General features: G+C 53.0%; 1 protein-coding gene across 1 annotated transcript; it reads right to left on the reverse strand.

Annotated features, from left to right (window-relative positions):
• Positions 1 to 6,075: 6,075 nt before the first annotated feature.
• Positions 6,076 to 12,489, reverse strand: MYL9 (myosin light chain 9). The gene is made up of 4 exons (XM_036245650.1): positions 12,408 to 12,489; positions 9,239 to 9,448; positions 7,691 to 7,852; positions 6,076 to 6,827 (listed from the first exon to the last, which is right to left on the reverse strand). The coding sequence occupies exons 2-4, from the start codon at positions 9,420 to 9,422 to the stop codon at positions 6,655 to 6,657; spliced, it is 519 nt and encodes a 172-aa protein (XP_036101543.1). The 5' UTR covers positions 9,423 to 9,448; positions 12,408 to 12,489; the 3' UTR covers positions 6,076 to 6,654.
• Positions 12,490 to 13,049: the final 560 nt, after the last annotated feature.

The following is a 13,049-nucleotide window of genomic DNA, read 5'->3' on the forward strand; positions in this document are numbered from 1 at the left end:
CATATTATATACACAGGCCTCTATAAACGGCCAGTAAACCTTCCCAAAAGGTGGCGGGCACTTCCCATTAGCCAAATAACTGTATGTTATTCGGCCATTTCTCTCTTCCGAAATCACGGTCTATAGTAGAAGGAAGACCAACCGCCCGAGGGCCCGGAACCAGTCCACCGTCGTGGACGGGGCTCTGCTCACCTTCGGGCCGGTGAGGCCTTTGTCCGCCGTTGTCAGGACTGTCAGGACGAGGCGAGGTCTCTCCCAGTTGAGAGAGGAGTGACCCCAGGTGCCCCACCGGCTCCAAGGCCCAAGCGGGGGCGAGCTGGTGTCCACGCAGAGCCTTCGGGCCCCCCAGGCCAAGCGCCTCATCTCCGGCCTCCCACGCCCGATGCGGGGCTGGTCTCGGTGGCTCAGCACTGGGTGGGGGCTTTGCTTAGTCCCCGGAGGAATGGGCGTGGAGACCCCGCAGTCCGCGGCATGGTCTTCAGAGCACGGCTCCGGAAGGCCACCGCCATCTGGTTGCAGAAGTGAGGGTGGGGGCTGGGGAGAGGCTCACTGCTGCTGCAACGCCCCCCTCCTGCCTTTCTCCATACTGTTGTCTGTGTCCATTGGTTATGCATATAAATTCTTTGGTTTATCTCTTCCCACCCCCCAACCCCCTTCCCTTTGATGTGTGTCAGTCTAACAACCAGTTTGTACTTCTAAATCCCTTCATCCATTGCCCAACCTCCCTCCCATCTGACAACCAACAAAATGTTCTCTGTATCTATGAGAATGCTTCTGTTCTGCCTGTTCATTTTGTTTGTAGATTCAATTGTCGATAGATATGTTTTCATTGACATTTTGTTTGTTCATATTTTTTATCTTTTTCTTAAAGAAGACTCTTCAACCTTTCATATAATAACGGTTTGGTGGTGATGAACTCCTTTAGCTTTTCCTTGTCTGGGAAACTCTTTATATGGCCATCAATTCTAAATGACAGCTTTGCAGGATAGAGTAATCTTGGTTGTAGGTTCTTGCTTTTCATCACTCTGAATATTTCTTGCCACTCCTTTCTGGCTGCAAAGTTTCTTTTGAGAAATCAGCTGACAGTCTTATGGGAACTCCCTTGTAGGTAACTAATTGCTTTTAAGATTCTCTCTTTGTCTTGAACCTTTTGCATTTTGAAGATGATGTGTCTTGGTGTGGGCCTCTTGGGGTTCATCTTGTTTGGGACTCTCTGTGCTTCCTGGACTTGTATGTCTGTTTCCTTCACCAAGTTAGGGAAGTTTTCTGCCATTCTTGTTGCAAATAGGTTTTGGATTTCTTGTTCTCTCTCTTCTCCTTCTGGCACTACCAAGATACAAATGTTGGCACGCTTGAAGTTGTTCCAGAGGCTCCTTACACTATCCTCATTTTTTTGGATTCTTTTTTCTTTTTGCTGTTCTGATTGGGTGTTTTTTGTTTCCTTATATTCCAAATTGATGGTTTGCTTCTTGGCTTTACTTACTCTACTATTGAATCTGTGTAAATTATTCTTTATTTCAGTTAGTGCCTCCTTCATTTCTGACAGGTCCTTTTTTATGCTCTTGAGGCCTTCACTAAGTTCATTGAGCATCCTTATAAACAGTATTTTGAACTTAGCATCTGTTAGGTTGCTTATCTCCATTTCGCTTAGTTGTTTTCCTGGAGTTTTGTTTTGTTCTTTCATTTGGGACCTATTTCTTTGTCTCCTCATTTTGGCTGCCTCCCTGTGTTTGTTTCTGTGTATTACTTAATGAGAGGTATGGGGCTAGCTGAGACCAGATGCTGCTTGTTTGAAAGAATTTAGGAAAACCTGAAGCAGGATCCAAGACAAGCCAATCCTATGGTTAAGCAACTGGCAACAGCTTGGGTGGGCCTGAAAGTTGGGTGGGGTGGGGCGGGGCCTCAAGGAGTCACCAGGGCGGGGCTACCAGTGTGAGCCAGGTTGCTGGAGTCCCAGATATGGCGGCCGTCTGCTGCCCCAGGGAAGGGTTCACCAAAGGAACAAAGGCCTCTGACAGCACGTCTGTCCAGGAGAAAGCCCCCTCTCCAGCCCTTGCTCCAATGCCAAACAGCTCAGTTCTTCCCTGTATGTCTCTGGTGCCCCTCGAGCTGCCTCCCCCACATTGGAGCCTGGAGGGTGCGAGTTCGAGTAAGTCCGTGCGTGGGCCCTTTAAGGAGCTGCCTGGGGCTCCGGCTGCCTCAGCCTCCCTGAGCCTCAGTTCCCGCTGGTTTTTCCAGCCAGAAGTGATGGGGATTCTCTTCCTGGACTGGAACCCTGAGCTGGGCGCCTGGCGTGGGATGAGGACCCCTCAGTTTTGGGGGAGGACCTTCACAGTTGAGGTATCCTTCTAATTTTTTTCCGTCACACGTGGGTGTGGGACCAGCCCTTAGCACCTCTGCCCCTCCTACCAGTCTCCATGTGGCTGCTTTAATTCCGTAGTTGTAGGACTTCCATTTAGCTCGATTTCAGGCAGTTTTGAATGAGGTTGTTCTGTAGTTTAGTTGTAACTTTGATGTGGTTGTGGGAGGATGTGATACCTCGTTTACCTACGCCGCCATCTTGACCAGAAGTCTGAAACAGTTTATTCTTGTATTGTAGTTAATTATTGTATTATTTTCCATACAAACTATAAACTTACTTTTGCCCCACCCTGTATGTGGTCTTTTGTTACAGACTTTTATCACATGGCATGATGTTTTGAGGTGTATTGTGTAGTAGCATGAATCAGTACTTCATTCATGCTTTTTTTTTTTTTTATCCTCACCTGAGGACATTTTTCCATTTTTTGCTCAGGTAGAGTGGGAGGGAGAGAGAGGAACAGAGAGAGAGAGAAAGAAACATCGATGTGAAAGGGACACATCGAGTGGCTGCCACCCGCACAACCGACCAGGGCCGGGGACAAACTGCAACCGAGGTACGTGCCCTTAGCAGGAACCAAACCCGGGTCTCTCAGGACCGCAGGCCGACGCTCTAACCGCTGAGCCAAACCGGCCAGGGCTTCATTCATTCTTGTAGCTGCTAAATAATAGTCCGTGTGTGGATCTACCACATTTACTTATCTATTCATCAGTTGATGGGCATCTGGTTGTTTCTATTTTTTTTGGCTATTTTGAATAATGCTTCTATGAACATTTGTGTGTACAACTTTTTGTGTGGATGTATGCTGTTATTTTCTTGGGTATATACCTAGGAGTGGAATTGCTGGGTCATGTGGTATGTCTCTGTTTAACCTTTTGAGAAATTGCCAGACTGTTTGCCAAAACAGCTGCACCATTTTGTATTTCCTCTAAGTGCGTGAGGGTTCTGACCTTTCCACATCCTCCCCAACACTTGTTACTTTCTGTTATTATTCCTGCCATCCATTTCCCAACGCCTAACGATGTTGAGCATCTGTGTGTTTGCTTATTGGCTGTTTGCCTGTCTTCTTTGGAGAAATGTCTTTTCATATCCTTTGCCCATTTTTAAATTGGGTTATTTTTCTATATTGAGTTTGTGAGAGTTCTTTATATACAAGTCTCTTATCAGATATGATATGCAAATTTTTGGTTTTCTTTTCTTTAATCCTCATCCGAGGATATTTTTCTATTTATCTTCAGATAGAGAGGGAAAGGGAGGGAAAGGGAGAGAAACATCAATGTGAGAGGGACACATTGACTGGTTGCCGCCTGCATGACCCCAACCGGGGCCTGGGACGAACCACAACCAAGGTACATACCCTTGGCTGGAATCAAACCTGCGACTCATTGGTCCGTGGGCCGACGTGCTACCGCTGAGTCAAACTGGCCAGGGCTTTGGTTTTATTTTCACTTTTTTCGTGTGGGTGGCTCTGTTAAAATTTTCTGTTCTGTCTTGTAATTCTACCCATGTTTTCTTTTTTGTTGTTGTTGTTAATCCTCACTTGATGATGTTTTTCCATTGATTTTTAGAGAGTCGGAGGAAGGGAGGGAAAGAGAAACATCCGTGGGCAAGAGACACATTGATTGGATGCCTCCTGCATGACCGCTGACTAGGGTCAGGGATCAAGCCTTCAACCAAGGTACGTGCCCTTGACCAAGAATCTAACCCAAGACCCTTGGGTCTGCAGGCCGACACTCTAACTGCTGAGCCAAACCAGCCAGGGCTCTACTCATGATTTCAAAAGGCTTGTGTTCTCTTTTTACCCTTTGCTACTTAATTTAAAGTTTGTACCTAGTTAACAATTATTTATATGAAATGATCTGTGTTGAAATAACCAGCGTGGTTTGTCTCCTGATAGAATCCTGATGTGGGTTTTCTGCTTGACCTATTGGTGAGATTTATCCATGTTGATGCATGGAGCCTGCGGTTCGTTGTCATTCCTTCGTTCATTCTGTTGAACAGATTGGGTTGTTTCTAGTATGGGGCTTAGAGTGGTTCTGCTGTGAGCATTTTTGTACTTGCCTTTTGGTGAGCATGTGTCCACATTTCTGTTGGGTATGTACACACTTAGGAGAGAAATTGCTGAGTCCTAGGGTAGACGTCCAGTCTTAGCCAAAGTTTTTCAAAGTGGTCGTACCTGCTTACACCCTCCTGTAGGGTGTGAGAATTCTAGGAGCTCCCCATTTTCACTTTCACCAGTACTTGGTATTGGGAGATTATTCATTGTAGCCCCTTCAGTGGGTGTCAGCTCCATTTAGTAAGTTCCTTCTTTCCCCACTGATCTATCATTGTTGTCATATAACAAGTTCAACAAATGTGTGGGTGTGTTTCTGGTATCTCCATTCCATTGAAAAATTTGTCTCTCCACCAGTGTGTCCATAACCACATGTCCCTGACTTCTTCCAGGACGATCTTTGGTGCCACAGTGGCTCCTCAGAATGACCTGTGACCCTAGTGTCAGGCATGTGTGGCCAGTGCTTTGGGACTCCCTCAGGGCCAACTGCAGCATTGGGTTGGCTGAGGGTTGCTCAGGGTCCACATTTTGGGGCCAGGGTCAAGCGTGTGGTTGGGACTGAGCATAGGGCAGTACTTGGGGCCCAGTTGGAATTTGTTGGGAGTGTGCTCCATGTGGAGTTGAGATCAAGGACTTGTGACTCAATTTGGAGGCAAGAGGAGTTTCGTGGAGTTCTGACCAGGGCCTGGCACAGAGGTAGGGCAGAGGCTGTGGGAGGTTGGGCCAGTCCTTGCCTCGTTGCATGTGGTATGTAAAAAACTGTGGCCCGCTGCATTGCTGGTCATGCTGGCCCCCTTAGTGCTCAGCACTCCCTTGGAACTGATCTCGGATCTTTGCTGTGCACTGTGGCCGACTGCCTCTGACCTTCAGGGAAGGCAGTAGGAACAAGCCAGGCCCTCACCTTCTCCCTGATCTTTGCTGGGGTCAGGTGGGATGTGTCCAGCCCTGGCCTGAGCCCCATGGAGGGTCCAGAAGGTGGGGTCCATCTCTCCCTGTGCTCCACACACACACAGGTGACCTCAGGCAGTACCTGCCCCTCTTGGTTCACTGTTCATTCAGCCAATATTTCAACTGTTCTTAAGCCCCAGGCACTGTTGTCCCATCATTCACATGAACAGGGATCCCAGTCCTTGCCTTGTTGCATGTGGGATGTAAAAAGCTGTGGCCCGCTGCATTGCTGGTCATGTGGCCTAAATGACGCTCTAGCCCTGGGACACAGTACAGAGCACCCCTGGTGGAGCTGACCTCAGGGATCTGTTAAACCTGTTGATTCCCACCTCCATCCCTGAGCTGCTGGGATGCGCCCTCCTGTTTCCAAAGCCTCCCCACTTTTCTAGGAGCACTGAGGTGACCCTGGAGATCCAGGCTCTCTCTTGTCCTGAAGGCCATATGACCTTGACACCTGGCCCCCACCCCCGAGGCCCAGAATCCCCCACTAGGACTTGCTGTGGTGTTTTCTGTGGGTCCTCCCCACTCTGCCCTCCCTCCCAGGAGGGCTGTTTCCCTCAGCACCTGTCTGTTCCCCACTGCTGATCTGGCCTCAGCTGAACCTTGGTGGAGTGTGGGGGAGGACCAGGCAGCCACTGGGGATGGGAGAAGAGGGTGGGAGGTTGTTTGGAGCCTAGGGGTCTCTTATTTCACAGACCAGACACACGGACCCAAAGCAGTGCTCAGCCTTCTATTAGACTCCACCTCCCCTGGGAGGAGCTCCACCCCACAGCACCTTCTGGAGCACCCCGGGGGTTGGGGGGTTTGTTCTGAGGCAGGGTGGAGGGGAGGGCTGTGTCATCCTGTCCTCTGAGAAGGGACCGTGGTGAGGTTTGTGAGTTTGTGGCAGTGGCTGGGAAGGGCATGAAAGCCCTGCATGGGTGCACGGGAAGCGGTGTCCCAGAGCAGGGCACAGGGCCCTTCCGGTGGGGACAGCCCAGGAATGGGCCCACAACAGCTAAGCCTGGGCTCTACTGTGGGGCCTTCCCTTGGTTCCTTTAGGTCCAGCCCTCTGGCCCAGCTCCCTAGATGACCCTTTCTTGGAGGGTCAGAGTGGGCACACCTGCCTCACAGTGGCTGTGACCCTTGCCTGGCTCTGCTCTCTCTCAGCCTGTTCGTCCACTGGGAGCTGGGCCCCTAACCCCTCAGAGAGCGGCTCCCCCGAGAGGGTCAGTGGGAGTGGAGCAGGTGCAGACTGTGTGTGTGGGGAGCAGGTGACTGGGACAGGGGCCAGGGCATGGGGAGCCCGGGGGGCCTAGTCGTCTTTGTCTTTGGCACCATGTTTGAGGATGCGGGTGAACTCCACGTAGTTGAAGTTGCCTTTCTTGTCAATGGGTGCCTCGCGGTACATTTCGTCCACTTCCTCATCTGTGAAGCGGTCACCCATGGTGGTGAGCAGCTCCCGAAGGTGGTCCTCATGGATAAAACCTGGGGGTGGGGTTAAGGTCCAGGAGACACAGGGACTCAGGCTGGGACACAATCAACATCCCCTACCCCCCCCCCATCATTGTACACCTTGTAGCAGGGGGGAGGGGGGGCGGCGGCGCAGGAAGTGACACAGCCCTAGCCTTTGGTCAGTTTGAGCTCACCAGGGCCCCAGAAGGGGGAGTTCCACAGTGGGGCTGTATGCATGGTGTTTCTGTGGGGAACTTGGGGCTGAGTGTGGGGGTTGGGTATATCCTGCTTTAAGAGTGTGAGTCCCAGAGTTCTACTGCCCAGATTTGAATGCCGATTCCCCTTCTTCCTAGCTGTGTGACTTTGGGCAAGTTATTTACCCTCTCTGTGCCTGTTTGAACTGGAAAATGGGGATGAAAACAAACCTGTGAAGGTAGTCAGGAAAATGTTCTGAGCACACGTAGGTCTGTGGAGGGGCTGTAGTCCCTAAGACACTACTGAAACTACCGCCAGCCTCACGCTGGCCTGGCCTTGGGAAAAACTAGCTGTGGGACAGGAAGTTCTGAAGATTTGAGGATGGAGCTGGTTTCTGTACCTCGGCCAGAGGGCCTGAAATGGTTTGGTTTCTGGAAAAATCTAAAGCAGAGACCGAGTGTGTTGGGCCAGCAGGTGAACTAGGAAGTGAAAGCTTGGTGGATGTGGACTGTTTGGGTTGAGCATTGGGAGAGAGAGTACAGTGTGTCTTTTATAGTTCTGGTGCCGACACCAGCAGATGGGTGATTTCTGTTCTGGCCTGTGGGCGCAGGGGCCTGACCCGGCCCCATTTGCATACATGGGGCTGCTTTAGGTGAGGTGCTCAGCTCCAGCCCTGTCCAGGCCTCCAGGAGGCTCCCCACCTGAGGCCTCTTCATCGAAGCAGGCAAAGGCGTTGCGGATCACATCCTCCGGGTCCGTGCCGTTCAGCTTCTCCCCAAACATGGTCAGGAACATGGTGAAGTTGATGGGCCCAGGAGCCTCGCTCATCATGCCCTCCAGGTACTCGTCTGTGGGGTTCTTCCCTGTGGCGAGTGGGGCATTTGTGCCTGTTGTCCCCGCCCCTCCCCTCCTACCTCCCTGACCCTCCCTCATGGCCCACTGTGAGTCCTACACACAGAGGTGATAGGAAGTTTTGTAGACTGGCAAGCATCTTGCTGGGCAGCCAGCTATCTGACTGCTCCTTCCCTGGGGTTCTCCTGGGGGTCTAGATGAGGCTCCTCCTCTGGGCTAGATATCTGAGATTGGGGGTACTCGCGAACATGTAAGAGCCACCGTCTGCTGACTGCTTGCTGTGTGTCTGGTGCTGCACCAGCCCTGTTGCATTTAACTAGGCACCACCTGTGAGGTCAGTATTCTTATACTCACTTCACGGGTGTGGAACCTGAGGCACAGAGGTGAGGTGACTTTGGTCACACGGCAAACAGTGTGGAGCCGGCATTCAAACCCAGGCAACCAGTTCCCAATTCCAGGCAGTTTCAAAAGTGGTTAAAATAGTGAGGTTTGGTGTCACACAGGCTCTGTGCGTTTCCCCTGCCTCTTAGGAGAATTATGAAGACGAAAGCAATAGGTGTAAAATGCACATAATGAAATGCACATAATGGACTCTAATCAACTGTTGGGTTCAAATCCCAGCTCTACCACTTAGTAGCTGTGTGACTGTGGGCAAATTACTTAACTTCTCTGAGCTTGTTTCCTCATTTGTAAAGTGGGAATGATAGTCACATCTACCTAGTAGAATTGCTTTGAGATTGAAGATTGCAAAGATTTAAGATTTAGTACCTGTAGAGCTTCTTGTTATTTTATTTGCTGCTCTGGTTTTTTAATCTTAGGGCAATATTCTCTTTTTTTTTTTATCCTCACCTGAGGACATTTTTCCACTTTTTGTTCAGATAGAGTGGGAGGGAGGGAGGGAGAGAGGGAGGGGGAGAGAGAGAGAGAGAGAGAGAGAGACAGACAGACAGACATCAACATGAAGGGGACACATAGAGTGGTTGCCACCTGCATGACCCCACCACGGCCAGGGCCAAACTGCAACTGAGGTATGTGCCCTTAGCAGGAACTGAACCTGGGTCTCTCTGGACCGCAGGCTGACGCTCTAACTGCTGAGCAATACTGGCCAGGGCTCAGATATTCTTTTAGTTGCTGACTCCTTTCTTTAAATGAAATGGTACTGGGCAGCCCAATCCACACATCTGCCAAAGGCAGTTCTACCCTGGAGTGATCATTGCCTGTCTGGGTTCATATTCAGTGCCGAACTGCTGTGCCTCAGTTTCCCTATCTGTTAAATGGAGAAAGTAATGGCACCTCCTCTCCAGGGTGGGTACCACATGTCACTGCACTGGAAGCCTACTCCAGTTGCAGCCCTTCTTGGGCCCACTTAGACCCTGCCCACCCCTGTCCCTGCTCACCCAGGGAGGCCAGCATGTCATGCAAGTCCTCCTTGTCAATGAAGCCATCTCGATTCTGGTCGATCATGTTGAAGGCCTCCTTAAACTCCTGGATCTGGGACTGGTCAAACATTGCAAAGACATTGGACGTGGCGCGCTGTGGCCGCTTCTTGGTGGTCTTGGCCTTGGCCCGTTTACTGGACATCTTGGCTTCAGGTGGGTAGAGCTTACCTGCAGGAAGTGCATGTGGGGGGAGAGCCTGTGACCCTGGGCCAGGGAATCCTGCCTATCCAGACCTGCTGTCAGTGCCTGTGCCTGTGCCTGGCATTCAAGGTCTCCCACAGGCCTGGGGCTCCTGCCACTCAGCTCATCCCAAAGCAGACATGCAAGGCCCTTAAAGAACCCCTCTGCCTCTCTGAGTGAGTTTCCCCATCAGGGAATGGGGACATGAAGAGGGCCCAGCAGAGTGATTAATTGACTTAGTGCTTGAGAAGGCCCTGGAATGGTGCCAGGCATGGAGTAAGCTATTTTCGCTGTGACTGTTTGGTTAATATGCGTAGTGCCAATAATTTCTGTGCTTATCTCCTTTAATCCTTAATAGCATTTACATACTGTCCATCTCTCTCCAAGTGACAAGGTGGGGCTCCCTGCCACCCCCAGCAGGAAGGAGTCACATCTGCAGCCCTGCATTCCTGACATTCCTCCTCCTCTCTCCTCCTCCCTCCCCTCCCCATTCCTCTGTGCTCCTTGCTCTGGAGGTTCTGCCAGGCGGTTTTCCCTCCCCACAGCTGCCCACACTTGACCAACCCCTAGGTGGGTGACAGACCTGATTTGGGCCCTATTCCTTGTTCTCACTCCTCAGTGTTTATAGGGGTGAGAGGCTCCCCCAGGCTGAGAACCCCAGCTTCTTGTCACCCTTGTTTAGACCTGGTCTTTTAGCCTCTAGCCAGTCTCTCCCATCCATACAGACCGAGACCTGCACCTGGCACCACCTTGAAGCCCTCAAAGTTCTTGCCACTGCCCAGAGCAAGTCTGGGCCCCTCAGCCAGGCATTCAAGCCCTTTTCTCTGGATGACCATGGGACCCCTCACTGTGTCCCCCCTGCCATCTGTGATCCTGCCCAGTGGACCTTTAGCTATACCCTAGACACCCCCAGGCTTTCCTTCTTGGTCTTGCCCCTTGGGATGTGCTTCCTTCTCCAGCTCAGCTGTTGATACACCCTTTGGGGAACAGTTCCCCACCTCTGCTTTGACAATCAGCATGTAAAGTTCTCTCCCTCACAATCAATCAGGCTGCCATCAATCCTGATGTATACCAAAGCCCACAACTAACCATGGCTAGTCTACTGCCCCCACTGTACAGATGGGGAAACTGAGGCCCAGCAAGGGGCCTTTTCCTTGAACCTTGTCATGGCTAATGGGGGGGGATTGCCCCTGAAGACTGAGTGTTGTGTGCCCCTCGGCTGGGGCAGTTTTCGGTCTGGCCAAGGCCCCAGGCTGCTACCCCCTCTATTCCTCTGTGCTGAGCCCCTTGGTCCAGGGCTTCCAGAAAGCCTTCTCTCTTTTATTTTAACCCCAAATTGTGTGGTTATGAGTACTCCTTGAGCTGTCTCCAGGCTTCGTCCCATGATCACGTTCAAGTTATTCTCAAGGTTTGGCGTTTGAGATCTTGAAGCCTGAGCTGGGACCTTGGCCAGCCCCAGTTCTTCCCCAGGGCCACAGCTACCTATAGTCCTGAGACACGGGCTGCTGTGTCCCACTCGGCTGACACATTGGGCCCTCACATGGCCCCGGGCAGGTAGACAAAAGCCCTTCTCACCCATGAGTGGGATGGTGCTGTCAGCAGGGAGTGCCATCCTCTCCAGTGCTTTAATGCTTTTAGGGGCCCAATCCTTCCCTGAGCCCAGTGTTCTCTGGGAACTTTGGCACCCACAGAAGGCAGCCAAGGAGCACTCCCCTGTGCCCAGCAGAGGCTGTGATGGTCATCAGCACTCATGTCAGCAAAGCTCTAGGGCAGACATGGCCAGGACGAGGAAGCCACGGCCAGAGGCAGGAATGGCCAGGACCTCACCCACTGCTCTGATACCTTTCTGGCTGAGAGCACAGAACTTTACAGTTTGTCCATCCTAGCAATCTTGAGATGCAGGGTCGGGAAGGTGAAGTGCCCATGAGAGGGGTAGGGTCCAATTGGAAGCCAGGGCCCCAGGGCTAGGCTCAGGTCAGTGGGTGGCAAATGGCCGTTGGTCCTCTCCAGGCCTGAACACAGAAGGAACTATATATCCTAAGAGGCTCGTGGTGGGCCTGTGGCAGCTGAGGACTCTGTGTGACCAGAGGCAGTTTCTTGGCTTGGTGGAAGGACTGGGGTCACAGACAGGCTGCGCCCTTAGCCCTGGAGCCATCACCTGCTCCTACTGGGGGTCCTGGACACCAGGGATCAGATACAGTTGGTACTTGGCTGGGCTGTAACTAGGTGCCACCTCCCCCTATAACAGCAAAGAGAAGGCCTATGTCCCCCATTCCCTTGTGGTCCCTGTGTACTGTGCTTGTGAGCTCATCTCATCTGAGGTTGTGTTATCTGACTTGAGAGCAGCCAGAGTAGCTAGAGGGCTAGGGAAGGGCAGGTTCAGAGTCTCTTGTCCAGCCCCAGGGCTGAGTTGTTGTCGTACCCCCTTCCAGGGGTGAGCCCATAGGGCCCCTGGCAGACCTTCCCCACCTTACAGGCACAAAAGGGAGCCTGGAGCCCAGGTTCATGGCACACAGCTTTGCTGCGGATGGGGTGGGGTTACTCCATCCATCCCTCTCTCCTGCCGCAGGACAAGGATGCTCTGCAGGGGTCTCAAAGAGCCTGACAGGGCTCAGTTCCCTGTCTGAGACACACATGGGTCTACTGGGGCAGGGGATACCTGTGACCACAACCCCCTACTCCCGGGCACCTCGGAGGTCTGGGCTTGGGGACTCGAACTCCACAGCAAAGGTACGGGGCTCCGGCAGTCTTCCTTTACCAAAGGACCACTGGTTCCCAGAGCCCAAAACCGTCTCCCTTCTGCCCGACCCCGTCTGAATCCCTGTCGGACCCGAGCCACATCGCAGCCCCAACCTCAGGACGACGGCTGCCCCTGCCCAGACTCTCCAGCATCCCCGTCCTTGGGGCCGTGACACCGCCTGCTCTAGACCACCTGGTCGGCACCTACCTGGTGCGGAGAAGGCGCTCTTTCCGTGCGTCCAGCTGCTGCGGAGCCGTGTGCGGACGAGCAGAGCCGGTGCGTGCGCGCCCTCGGGGCGGGGCGGGGCGGGGCGGGGCGGGGCGCGGTGCCGGGCCTTACAAGGCAGAAGAATGTGCGCCCCGTGGGGCGGGGCCTGGCCGGCCAATCCGGCCTTATTTGGCCTCCACCCACCGGCTGGGAGGCGGGGGCGCTACTGGTGATCCCCACACCCAGTCTTCCTGCAACTAGGGCTCCAGTTTGGGGCAGGCGGGGGAGGTGGTGGGTGAGTGCCCCCTACCCCCGCCCCCGTCAGCCAGCGAGGGGATTCACCCCGCCGTCCCCTCCTCTCCAGCGGGCTGGCAGAACATCCAGGGCCCTCCGGTTCCAGACCCCACCCCCAGCTTGCCCCCCAAGGCCCGGCTCCTGGGGGAGGGATCCTTCAGACCAAGTATGGCTGTTTTCCAGTCCGAGGGGAGGCACGGCAGAGAGGAGCCACTGTCCTCACGCGAAGGGCCACCGGCCAGGCCCCCAAGCGCCGGTGTGGGGCGCGCTTGGGGGTGAGGTAGAACCACGCTGGTGACAGCCGCCTCCTGTAAAATGGGGTGGGGGGGTGCAGTGGAAGAGTGGCCT

Source organism: Molossus molossus, unplaced genomic scaffold, assembly GCF_014108415.1.
Source record: "Molossus molossus isolate mMolMol1 unplaced genomic scaffold, mMolMol1.p scaffold_m16_p_6, whole genome shotgun sequence".
In the NCBI taxonomy this organism is placed as follows: domain Eukaryota; kingdom Metazoa; phylum Chordata; class Mammalia; order Chiroptera; family Molossidae; genus Molossus; species Molossus molossus.